Here is a 13,624-nt window from a genome sequence, read left to right as displayed (position 1 = left end):
CAGACAGGCAGGCAGGCAGGCAGGCAGACAGACAGACAGACAGACAGACAGACAGACAGAAATTACGGAAAAGTAAAAAATGCATTTCCTTGTTACTGTGGACCTGACAGATACAGAAATATCATTCATTTCAAATTCTGAGCAATGCACAGGCAAAACACTCATTTTATATATAGATTACATTTCAGGCCTTCCCCTAAACTACCATTTCACTCAGTGCGAATAACATTATTGATAGCCTAGCTTATAGCGACCTATTCACCGACTTTGCATACCAATTTTCGTGAAGATACGACCATAAATAAAATAAATATTTGACAATTAAATTTTAGGCCTTCCCCTAAACTACCATTTTTCTCACCGTGTATAGCCTATATTGTGGAGAATTATTTCCCATCTTTGTCTAGCGATTTTCATTAAGACACGGCCACTAATAACATAAATATTTGAGAATTAAATTTCAGGCCTTCCCCTAAACTACCATTTCACTCAGCGTGATTGAAATAATTTATAGCCTAGATTGTAGCGGTTCATCACCCGACTTTACATTCCGATTTTCATTAAATTCTCATTAGCTGTTTTCTCGTGATGCGTGTACATACATACATACAGACAGACAGAAGAAATTACGGAAAAGTACAAAATGCATTTTCTTGTTACTGTGGACATGACCGATACAGAAATACCATTCTTTTCAAATTCTGAGCAATGTACAGACAAAACTCTTATTTTATGTATATAGACATATATATATATATATAAATGATATGAGTTAAGAAGTGAAATCAGAGATAAGGCTTTTTGCGGATGATGTTATTCTGTATAGAGTAATAAATGTTACAGGATTGTGAACAACTGCAAAATGACCTCGATAATGTTGTAAGATGGAGAGCAGGCAATGGTTCGATGATAAAGGGGGTTAAAATTCAGGTTGTGAGTTTCACGAATTGGGAATGTCCTCTCACTTTAAATTACTGCGTTGATGGGGTGAAAGTTCCTTATGAGGATCACTGTAAGTACTTAAGTGATAATATAAGGAGTATACATAAATGGATTTTGTAAGTAAATGGTACAGATCTCTGCACATGGTTATGAGGATATTTTGGGGTTGTAGTAAGGATGTAAAAGAGAGGGCATATAAGTCTCTGGTAATACCCCAACTAGAGTACGTTTCTAGTGTATGGGACCCTCACCAGGATTACTTGATTGAAGAACTGGAAAAAATGCAAAGAAAAGTAGATCTATTTGTTCTGGGGGATTTCCGACAAAAGAGTAGCGTTACTAATATGTTGCAAAGTTTGGGCTGGGAAGACTTGGGAGAAAGGATGCGAGCTGCTCGACTAAGTGGTATGTTCCGAGCTGTCAGTGGAGAGATGGCGTGGAGTGACATTAGTAGACGATTAAGTTCGAATGGTGTATTTAAAAGTAGGAAAGATTAATATATGATGATAAAGTTGGAATTCAAGTGGACAAACTGGGGCAAATATTCGTTTACAGGAAGGGGAGTTAGTGATTGGAATAACTTAACAAGGGAGATGTTGAATAAATTTCCAATTTCTTTGAAATCATTTAAAAAAAGGCTAAGGAAAACAACAGATAGGTAATCTCCCACCTGGGCGACTGTCCTAAATGCAGATCAGTAGTGAGTGATTTAGTAATCTACTGACACAAGTCTGACGTATTTGAGCACCTTCAAATACCACCGGACTGAGCCACGATCGAACCTGCCACGTTGGGGTCAGAAGACCAACGCCTCAGCCGTGTGAGCCACTGAGCTCGTCACTTGCACTATCTGTAACCTTCTGCGCTAGCGCTCGTAACAGCTGTTGCTCATGCACGAAGAGCTGCCAGTCAGCTGCCAGCCTGCTCTAGTACATCCCCTTTTCAGGGGAATGTTCCTCTATTCTGGTATTTTCCGAACCAAGAACATCAAAACTGAAATCGTTCAGTTTTCAGATATTGAATATTCCAGACGGAGTGGTAGGAATATTCGCAGGAATCATAGGAGAGGAGGGTCCCCCTCGCTCACAGTGCGACACATTTATTTGGTAATGGAATGTCGTATGGCTTTTTGTGCCGGGATATCCCAGGAAGTGTTCGGCTCGCCAGGTGCAGGTCTTTCTATTTCACTCCCGTAGGCGACCTGCGCGTCGTGATGAGGATGAAATGATGATGAAGACAACACATACACCCAGCCCCCGTGCCATTGGAATTAACCAATTAAGGTTAAAATCCCCGACCCGGCCGGGAATCGAACCCGCGACCCTCTGAACCGAAGGCCAGTACGCTGACCGTTCAGCCAACTAGTCGGACATTTATTTGGTGCAAGTTCTTAATTGGAACGGTTATTTGAGGATATAATGAAAATATGATAACAAAGTCAAATGAAGTAGAAGTGGCGTATGGCTTTTAGTGCCGGGAGTGTCCGAGGACAAGTTCGGCTCGCCAGGTGCAGGTCTTTTGATTTGACTTCCGTAGGCGACCTGCGCGTCGTGATGAGGATGAAATGATGATGCAGACGACACATACACCCAGCCCCAGTGCCAGCGAAATTAACCAATTAAGGTAAAAATTCCCGACCCTGCCGGGAATCGAACCCGGGACCCCTGTGGCCAAACGCCAGCACGCTAACCGTTTAACCATGGAGCCGGACAACAAAGTCAAATAAACAGTGGTTTCGGTAATATGATTGCGTAATGGTTCATTACACCTGGAGATTTATTAAGTTTCGTAACTGAAATGTATCTTGCACATAGATATGTAAAACCGAGCACACAGATAAATAAGCATGACGATGACTTTCTGTGAACTGTAAAAATTATCATGGCACGTCGGAATTTCTAGTCAGAAATTCAACACCAATACCCCTAGACAAACGATCGTGGTTGTATCCCGGATATTAAGTGCGTATTCTGGCCTTTGGATTAATTAGGAAAGTGGAAAGTTAGGCTTCAGACTTTCTAGAAAAAACAAATCTAGAAGATGAAGTCAACACTGCACCTCAACCGTGTTTGTGTTTAGAGTGAATTCATCGATGAAATACATTTCTTGAATACCTCTTTGGACAACTGGAAAAGTCAATCAGGTGCCACCTGGAAGATGGGGGATAATTTTATTTCCCTGTTACTTCCTGGAATCGAAACTTGACATTAACATTCGAGGCCACTTTAATGTACTTATTTTGAGTAATGACCCGTCCATTATTTTGCAGAGTACTACTAGCCAAATATTTTAAAAATATAGAGAATTCTAAGTTGCCGTAAATGTGTCTGATCGTGACAGCAGATTAACAGCAAGTAGTCTTTTAGTTTTAATTTAAACTTTTTAGAGGTTCTGATGCTGTTTTGTTACTTCATCTTATTGCTTGGTACATATTGTTCAACAGCCACCTGCACTTCGCGCGTGTGAAGTCTGTGTGATGACCTGTATTTTTCTATTTGTATTACGTCGCACCGATACTGATGTTGTTTACGATGAGAAAGGAAAGGCTTAGGACTGGAAAGGCTACGGCCGTGGCCTTCATTGCAATGCAGGCCTAGTATTCGCCTGGTGTAAAAATGTGTAACCACGGAAAAACATCTTCAGACCAGCCGGCAGTGGGGATCGAACCCACTATCTCCGTAATGCAAGCTGACAGCTACGTGACCCAAACTGCGTAGCCGCTCACTCGGTCTGATAATCTGTGTGGATATGGTGTCTGAACCTGTGTGTATATTGGTGATTAACTGGATCTAGGACTGGAAAGCAGACGACCATGGCCTGAAGGTTAGGTACCATTCAGATAATCGTCTGAACAAGGAACCACTACAACTGGGTAAACGGGACGAGAAGCTACTTACTATGCTAACCCGTAGATTATGATAGTGGCCAATACGTTTGCTGAATATTCCTATCTTGACGATGCCATAACCTTTACTTCACCACACAGAGATCAATTCCAAATCGACACGGTTCTCTGATTTCAGTTGAGTTCATTAGTAGCAGTGGCGGCTCGTTTGGGAGGCGCTAAGGCGCGCGCCCCCCACGGGGTTCCATTAAATTCGAGAATTTTAATCTTAAATGTTAACAAGGGAAATATTTTACTATAAGATTATTATCAAGGGCGCGAGTTGTACTGTGCTGCGGCGCGATGCGCTGCTGGCCCTACGCAGGAGGGCGCTCTCTCACAGCGGACCAAATACTCCCGAGTCTCGCTTGACTGGCCTTGAGGGAGCCAATCAGAGGCGCAGTAGAGATGTGCTGTTCTACGGAGATTCCGGCGCGTTTCTGCCGCGGCCCATCGTTGCAGCCAACCTACCCGAAACATTGCTGATTTGATTTCTATTTAACAGGGGTCAGTTTGTGGCATTTCTCTCCTAAAACTAGGAACTATTTTACTGAGGCACTTACCTGAGTTAAATGTGCCGGTATACATTTAAAATAGTCTTGTAATTTTTAGGATTATTAACTAACGAAACGAGTAACGACTGTAACTACTGGCTCCTCGCACTTGACTCATGTTGGCCATACTCACTGGAGAGCGCGATGTTTAACTTTGTGTTGGTGAATGACCGTGATGTGACTGTGACAAGGTGAAATTAGGAGAAAGGTTGTGATTTATATGTAGGCGTAGTGCTATGTATGCACTTCGTACAGTATGATTACCGTCGAACATATTAAAGAACTAACGTTTTCTTCTCTTTCTACCGAGAAGAAAGTCGAACTGAAGGAGTGTTTTAGGCCGACACCAGACTTCTTGTTGAAAAAACCGGAGACAAAGAAAAATGAAAATAGGGCTTTCCAAAGACAAATTAGTTCTCCTGACGTATATAACAAGAACTCGCGGATATGTGGAAGTGATATCTCAGAAACCTTTTACTGCTTTCCTTGCCCGCTATTCTCCCGTTCTAGGAAAGGAAATAAATGGATCACCACAGGGGTGATATCAATAGTACCATGGACTTTGAAATGCTTGGTGAAGTCAATGTCGTGTCTTGTGTAAGTGATCACTACAATGAAACTATTCTTAAACATAACTCGATGGTGGACAAGAACAGGCAATTATTATTATTATTATTATTATTATTATTATTATTATTATGTATGTTCAGTCTTCAGCCCTAAGGCTGGTTGGATCCTCAACAGCTCTGCCATCAGCTATCATAGATGGCCTAGGCATCACTGAAGAGGCATACTAGGGAAATGAGGAGTGAGGTAGTTTCCCGTTGCTTTCCTCACTGAGCCAGAAGTTGCTGTTACATATCAGTCTGCGAAGCCCACTGAAATGCACTCACCAACCGACCCTATGAGCAACATTTTCACATCATTCATAACAGGGACTGGCTGCAGAAGGAATGGAATTACTAGCATCGCTCATACCTCAGTCACATCCATATTGTCAAAGCCAAGGATAAGACAGAGACAGATCAATGAAAGTAACAAAATTGCTCCAGCCCATACCAGAAGACATAGTGCACTGTAAACACTAGGTCCTGCCAGTAAAGGCATATAATAATAATAATAATAATAATAATAATAATAATAATAATAATAATAATAATAATAATAATAATAATCAAAACAATTGCGTATGCATTGCACCGTATAGTGTTCGAATTGTGTATCTTGATAACATGTTTTGAAGAACTTGAGATATTTGTGGAATTATGAAACTAAGGTGCGCCCCCCACTGCTGATATCCACGAGCCGCCACTGATTAGTAGGCAACAAACACACAAGACCAGAATAGTTAAAATTCTGAAATGCATGATCTCTAAAATTTACTTATCAAATAAAAACATATTTATCAAATAAATTGCTATACATTGCTAATTTGTTTACATCCGCTCAATGGAAAGAATTCTTTCCTGGCTTTTATTTTACATTTTAATGTTGATAAATGCCACCACGTTACTTTCTATTTTAGAGGACATTCTCTTCATGGAAGGAAACACGGATGACTGCATCACGCCTTCAGGACAGCCCGGAGAATGCATCTTACTTCAGAAGTGCCAGTACCTACTGAACTTGCTACTGCAACGTCCGCGTCCTCCTGGGGCCATTAATTATTTGCGACGGACGCAGTGTGGTGTTGAGGGCAGATTTCCTTTGGTGTGCTGCGCTGGGGATGGCCGCCTTCCTCCATGGGCCCCGACCACTCCGGCCCCCACACCTCCGCCGCCGCCACCACCTCCCATCTCAAAGAAGCCTGATAATCTTCCGCTCTTGAATCATCCCAACCTTCGGCTGCTGCCACTCGAGGATTGTGGTGTGGATTACTCGGAGAGGATCTTCGGCGGCGAGGTAACGAGCTTGGACGAGTATCCATGGCTCGCTCTTCTACGATACAGATCTCGTAAGAACTTACACATTGTCCAATTTCATTTTATTTGAAAAATAAGTAAACATTTCACTTACTTTCCATCATTTCACGTATATTATTTTGTGAATATAGTCTCAGTACAACATCTTTATGGTTGTAGTGTACTGGGTTGTCAAGAATGTACTAGCGTTCTTGACAAGCGCTTGAACGTTGTATATTCAGAATAGGAAGCATACAGAATGGAAACGTCGTTCTAATCCATGTACCACAGAGCTCGATAGCTGCAGTCGCTTAAGTGCGGCAAGTATCCAGTAATCGGGAGATAGTGGGTTCGAGCCCCACTGTCGGCAGCCCTGAAGATGGTTTTCACACCAGGCAAATGCCGGGGCTGTACCTTAATTAAGGCCACGGCCGCTTCCTACCACTTCCTAGGCCTTTCCTATCCTATCGTTGCCAAAGACCTATCTGTGTCGGGACGACATAAAACAAATAGCAAAAAAATCCATGTGCCAATGGGGTTGCCAGATTTGTTTTGGAAGGTAACAGGAAGATGTAAAATATAAGGAAGATTGTAAAGAAAAAGGAAAGATCGCATTTAATCGGTTTCAACATGGCGACCAGCACTGTGTTTGGGTGACTACTGATCAAAGAAGCCACCCCCTCAGCTTTCCATCCTGTATCTTTCCTAGTCTGTGATGCAGCCATGCTGTTATCACTTGTAAGGTACCTCCTGACTCACCAAACATCTTCTGCTCATATTAGTTGTTGTCTACATCACTGAATATAAAATACGGTATCAATGACCAACAAATTGACATTTCGGTTTGTGGTGCCGGTCTTCTGTAAACAGATGGAATGCTCAGCCATGTTCTTAAAATACATGCGAAGTTCGCTAGGGGCTTTACGTCCCACCGACACAGATAGGTCTTATGGCGACGATGGGATAGGAAAAGCCTAGGAGTTGGAAGGAAGCGGCCGTGGCCTTAATTAAGGTACAGCTCCAGCATTTGCCTGGTGTGAAAATGTGAAACCATGGAAAACCATCTTCAGGGCTGCCGACAGTGGGATTCGAACCCTCTATGCCAAGTTCACACCGACTTTAGATTTCCTCTGGTATGGGACTTGTTATCTATTGGTCACAGTCCCGTACACGTAGTATGAGCGCAGGCTTTGTGTGACGATGTACAGTATGTCAGTGGGATATCTATACTGGGAAGTGAATGCGCGAGTGCTGTTGTGCAATGTCGGTTCTCTTGGTGTTCATTATGAGCTACTCCCACAAAAGCAAATGTCTCATTAAACCAAAACTCGCCCCTTTTCAAGTGCTTAAAATAACTGAATGCCTGGCTGTTCCAAGGACAAATACGTGTGTAATTATATGTGCATATATCAAACCAAACTGCAATCCAGAGGACATTATAGACAGCCTACAAGAAGCTTTTGATGTATTATATAACAGCGACAGATTAATTCTGGCAGGGGAACTAAACTGTCCGGTAGATAAGGCCAATAGGAAAACTAAATTAGTCTTCGATTACCTACTCGAAGAGGGACTTCTAGTGAATATTAGGAATGTGCAAACGTATATATGCCTTAAAGGAGAATGCGCAATAGATTTAGTGTTCGTGCGGGGCCCAGTAGTGAAGGCTCAAAACTCGCTCATGAAAACAGATGGTGCAGTACTGAGGCAGTACATACCAGTTATCACAAGATTAAGCTGCAGCACAATAAAAATATGACAGATCCAAAACGAAACGGAGATCCTAAAAAGAAATTTAGATATTAACTTTCTGTAAGCACATTCAGAGAAAAACCAACAGATACGGCAGAAAATAAGGTAAGGTGGAGTTCAAGAGGTGTTGTCACTAATGAAAGACTAATAAAAGATGCGACTATGTTAGTAAACAGGAATCGCAGAGCGAAGGAATGGTACGACAGTGACTGCTATCTGACAAGACAAGTAACAGTGATGAAATTACGTGAAGCACTCCAAACTATGGACGATGATCACCCCGTGGAATATCAGTCTGCCAGAAAAGAGTACGAAAACCTCATAAAGCATAAAAGAGTGAAGTATATGGAAAGACAAAGACAAAAGTTTGTAAAAGATATTGAAGAGAATCCTAATAAATCGCTCCGAACCACGGTTCCCGGCAGATATACAAATCTGGGAGGAGCACACAGAGAATATACTGTGCAATAGAAACACAAGATCAGGAGCAAGAATAGAGGAAAATATTGAATCCTGTGAGCTTTTCACAAGGGAGGAGGTGAAAAAGCAATCCTCAGCGGGAAAACTACAGAGCAGCCGGTCTAGTTTGCATATACAACGAACACCTCAATATATCACTACAATTTCTGGTGACAACATGGGCAAAGCTCTTAAATAAGTGCTTAGAAACAGGTATAATACCTACGGCATGGCAGAAATTAGTTATTAAGTTGCTTTACAAAGGAAAATGGGACGTAAGCAAACCTGAATCATATAGAGGAATAGCGCTGGAATGAGCAGCCTTCAAATTACTCACAAGAATACTGACACATAGACTGAACATTTCAATAGACCCGTTGCTCCCGGACGAATAGTTTGGTTTCAGAGCCAGGAGATCAAATTTTATGACAGCCCAGAATCTCATACAAGATATCCAAAATGCTATTGCCTAAAAAGGTGCTAATTTTCATTGATTACTCAAAGGCCTTCGACATGGCAAATAGGTCAAAGCTACTGAGGAAATTGGAGGAACTCGTTGGCCGCACATGCTTGACGAGACTAGTCGGAAGTATATTATCCGAAAATCAAGTACAAATCGACGATAACCTCGGTAGATCAAAATGGATCTGTCAAACCAATGGGGTACTATATGGCGACTCCCTAAGCCCACTTCACACATGATGTGACAAAGGACATAAAAGAGCACACCCAGAAAATAAATGCATGTATATACGCGGACGATATGACACCAGCTTCGGATAGCAAAGATGAACTAAAGACTGCAATGGCCTTGATTACTGAATGGGCTGAGGAAAATTAAATGGAGACAGGGCTGGAAAGGGAAGAAAATTAGCAGAGAGCAACTTTTTCATATGTAAAGGACAAAGACTGAAAATCAATAACCACTACAAGTACCTGGAGATCATTATCCAGGTAATGGGATCAACTTTCTCGATCCATCTGAAAGACAGAATTGTAGCGACTGTGAGATCCATCACGATATCAGACATCTTCCGCATCTGCCATTAGAGACAGCTATGAGTCTATTAGAGTTGAAAGTGCTCCAGATAGCCACATATGATACAGAACTAACATGGAAGTACCTCTCGAAAAGGCAACTACAAGAACTCGAAAACCTGAACCCATGGTTCCCTAAAAGAGTTTTGAACGTGTCTAAACACACGCTATCCAGAATGGTCCACGTTCTTACGAAGGAGACATTCCTAGTGGAAGATGAAAGACTCCAGTTCCTCCTGCCAGCTACAGCGAGGTATAAGGAGCTGCTCCTGGAGCTTCATACGCAGAAAGCTACAATATGGGACAACTGCTACACAGCAGATGCAATGATAAATCGAGATTGGTCAGGAGCAGGATATGACTTACGTCATACGGTCACCAGGTTCGCCGTGCATGCATATCACCATGAATTGCGCAAAACGGAACGATTCCATGATCAGGGACCTAACAGTGTGTGCAAAAGATGTGAGCAAGTATGTGACTGATATCATGCTATGAACTGCACACGCTGAGAAACCTAGACTCAACTTTGTCGTTGAGTCTCTCCTTGTATGTATGGCCATTGGCTGCAATAAAGATCATTATTAAAATCAAATGATCAATTTGGATGTGTTTACAATAGTAACCGCCAGAACTAGAAACAAGAAGGATGTTGTGGAGCATGATTTGATGAATACAGGTGCAAGGCAGCCACTTGGTTACTTTTTCCACTCTTCGTTAATTTTCTCTTCAACGTCACTTTATTGTTACTTTATTTATATGAATTTACTTTTAGTTTCAGCAAGAAACTTGAACAAAATCACTAAATGAATCGTAAGATTGTTGCCTTATTTAAATTTTGTCTTTGATTGCTGAAGTTCATCCTTGTCTTCTGTTAACGAGGGATACTGTGGTGCCACTCTCCCTGTTTCAGCCAGGGGCTCACTTAACTTCCTGTGTGGTGGAGTTCTCATCAACCGTAGATATGTGCTCACTGCATCTCACTGTATCAATGGTGACCTGAGGGGCAACACATTGTAAGTATCATATTATATTATAGGTTATGTGAACGAATCCGATCCACTAAATGTCACTGTAATATTTGCCCCAGATGGAAGATAATAACATCTTTCACTCAAATAAAGTGTAGAATCTGCGGAATTAACAAATACCGTCGTTAGTAGAGAAATATGTATTCATAGTTACGGGCTGTAGACAGGACTCCCTTATGTTACATTCTGCTGCTCGTGCCGTCTCTTTTTTTTCTTGAGGTCCAGGGCTAGCACCAATAGCACCAAGGAATGAGGGTGCTATATCTGTGAATTCTCATTATCTTTGTCAATATGACTAGCGCGGGCAGTTCAAAAAGCAAAATAGCATGATCCCTGGACCAATGAACATATTACAGTTTTGTTGAAAGGAAAATTGCATGATCCCCGGACCAATAATAATGAATGAGTGAGAGCACAAAACGAATGAGCAACATGAAGGAAACGACACCTAATTAATTCAAACAACTTCAGTGAGCAAAGATATCACACACGAAAGTGTTAGACAAACAAAACACATACGGAAGCGCTGCGACTTAGCAGAGCAAAGCAGAGCAAAGCAGAGCAAAGCAGAGCAAAGCAAAGCAAAGTCATCTCCGTACAGGCCATGAAGGCCTTTGGAGGGGTGGAAGGTAAAGACTTCCACTATCCGTAACCTCGGCACTTGTTGTGGTAGAGTGATCAGCTCCACGCCCAGCCGCCTTTGCCCCCAAGAATTAACCTGGTACTCATTTTGGGTGCAGGCTGAGTGAACCTCAGTGCCATGTGCACCTGCGGAAGTGGGAATCTCATTTCTTAAATGTTACGACTTCCTGTCGAGCACTCGAACCAACGTCTTTCCGGGCGAAACGAGCACGCCTTTACCGCCTCGGCCAGGCAGCCCCTGCGACGTAGCGGAGAAAATATTTTAAAGGTAGTAAAGTATGTATCCATATTATTCTCTACAAGTAAAATATTTCGTACTTTTTCTTAATTTACCGCAGATTTTACACTTTCTATGAATAAAAGCAATTATTATCTTCCATTTGGGATAAATAACACAGTGACATTTCGTGGATCGAATTCGTTCGCGTAATCTATATTATATTGTATTACTAGCAAGATACCCGTGCTTCGCTACGGTATTATACTGAAATTTATAATTGAATGCTTATCGTTTTATATCTAACCCGCCGATATGCGCGATCTGACTCGTTTTCTGAGAGATTCCACCAAAATTCGGGATCTGAATCGTTTTCTGAGAGATTACGGCAACGTTCCTCCTATTTTTCAATCTATTTTCCAGCAATCGATTTCGTATTTCCCGGGCTAGGTCCAGGTATTCCACCCGGTCAGTTACGTCCCTAAATCTTTGCCATGTTTTCCTATAAGCATTTTTAATGTGGATCTAATCCTTGAGGAGATCCGGCGTGGTGTCGTCTTGGGTGCCTTGGCGGTACTGAACCGGCGGCCGGACTGCAATCGTAGTCATTAACCGTCCAGGACCATTTTCCAGCACGGTCCGCACATTTTGACGACGATCCAGAACATTATTATTATTATTATTATTATTATTATTATTATTATTATTATTATTATTATTATTATTATTATTATTGATGTTCTGGACCCCACAGCAAGATGCAAGACCTCTACTTGGCGGTAAATTACATCTGCTGCCATTGTCATTGATGACAGTATGACCAGCACCATTGTCTCCCGTAGGCAAGTGCGCAGGACTTCTGGCGATACAAATGACATACTTCTGTGTGTTATTAACCTTATTATAGAAGTGAACAATTGCACGGTCAATCTGATACCTATCGTATATTTCAAATGTGTGTAAATTTTTATTTATATGCCAGAAGAATCTACTGTAATCTAAGAAGGTTCTCCAAAGGAAAATGTGGCTCTTGAAAACGAACCCAGGAAAGATTAAAAATGATCGGTTTATGATCAGAATAAGTACACTGAAAAACCACAGCCTGTTTCCAGTCATTCAATCGGGTCAGGAATGGAATGAATAAGCCCCCAGCTAGCGGTGAGTATAGGAATTGTGCCGGCTGCCATAGCCTGTCGCACTCCTCTGGGGCAATGATTAATGAATGACAAATGAAATGAAATGATATTGGAGAGTGTTGCTGGAATGAATGATGACGGGGAAAACCAGAGTACCCGGAGAAAAACATGTCCCGCCTCCGCTTTGTCCAGTACAAATCGCACATGGAGTGACCAGGATTTGAACCACAAAACCCAGCAGTGAGAGGCCAGCGCGCTGCCGCCTGAGCCACGGAGGCTCCTTATAAGTACATTAGGAAGAGTAAAATCAATTAGTCTCACCTCCGTTTTCACCCCACCGCGGTTAAGTTGATTCCCCCCCCCCCCCCCCAAAAAAAGAAGGCGTGTTTCTTTATGTTTAAAGGAGATTCCAAATACCAATGTTCACGTGTGTTACCTTCAGTTTTGAGATTATTATTATTGATTTAAGCCCACTAAGGAGCGCTGGTGACTAGTTCTTCCTCGATGCTCTTCTTTGTTCCCAATATCTCTTGAGCCCTGCTGATAATTTCTCCTTTCTCTCCTGTGAAAGGGGCTTCCGACTTCTAGGAACTCTAGGTGGTGGGGTCCAAGACTGTACCATAGCACAAAATTTGGAACGATCTTCTATATCAATATCTGAAATCCCAGCCGAATCCAAGTCCTTCTGTACTTCATTAAGCCACAAGCTTCCAGTCTTGTAGCTTTTAACCAAAGAAAAGATCTTCTTGGTAAGCCTGTTGCTGTCCATTCGTTTTAGGTGTCCATAGAACTTAAGCCTCCTACGTCGCATGCTGGTATTGGCTGATTCTAACTGTCGATACAGCTCAGAGTTCGATTTAAGTCTGTAGGTTCCATCTGGGAGCAATCTCGGTCCATGAATTTTCCTGAGGATACGTCTTTCGGCTTTCTCTAGATCATCTATGGTGCCTTTTTTGTTCATCAGGAGGGTCTCTGAGGCGTACAAAAACTGTGGTCTGACAACAGTTTTGTAATGACAGATCTTAGCATTTTTCGAAATGCACCTCTTATTATAATGGTTGTGGGATA

General features: G+C 42.0%; 1 protein-coding gene across 2 annotated transcripts in view; it reads left to right on the top strand.

The window, feature by feature from the left end:
* Window positions 1-13,624, top strand: part of LOC136864171 (phenoloxidase-activating enzyme 1) — a 225,800-nt gene that overhangs the window by 159,383 nt on the left and 52,793 nt on the right. For both annotated transcript variants that reach the window (XM_067140825.2, XM_067140824.2), the window contains 2 exons: window positions 5,906-6,334; window positions 10,444-10,546. In XM_067140825.2, coding sequence (XP_066996926.1) covers window positions 5,906-6,334; window positions 10,444-10,546 — 532 coding nt within the window. The remainder of the gene's footprint in view (window positions 1-5,905; window positions 6,335-10,443; window positions 10,547-13,624) is intronic.

This window comes from Anabrus simplex, chromosome 2 (genome assembly GCF_040414725.1).
Source record: "Anabrus simplex isolate iqAnaSimp1 chromosome 2, ASM4041472v1, whole genome shotgun sequence".
NCBI lineage: Eukaryota > Metazoa > Arthropoda > Insecta > Orthoptera > Tettigoniidae > Anabrus > Anabrus simplex.
This window is presented reverse-complemented; position numbering and strand designations above follow the sequence as displayed.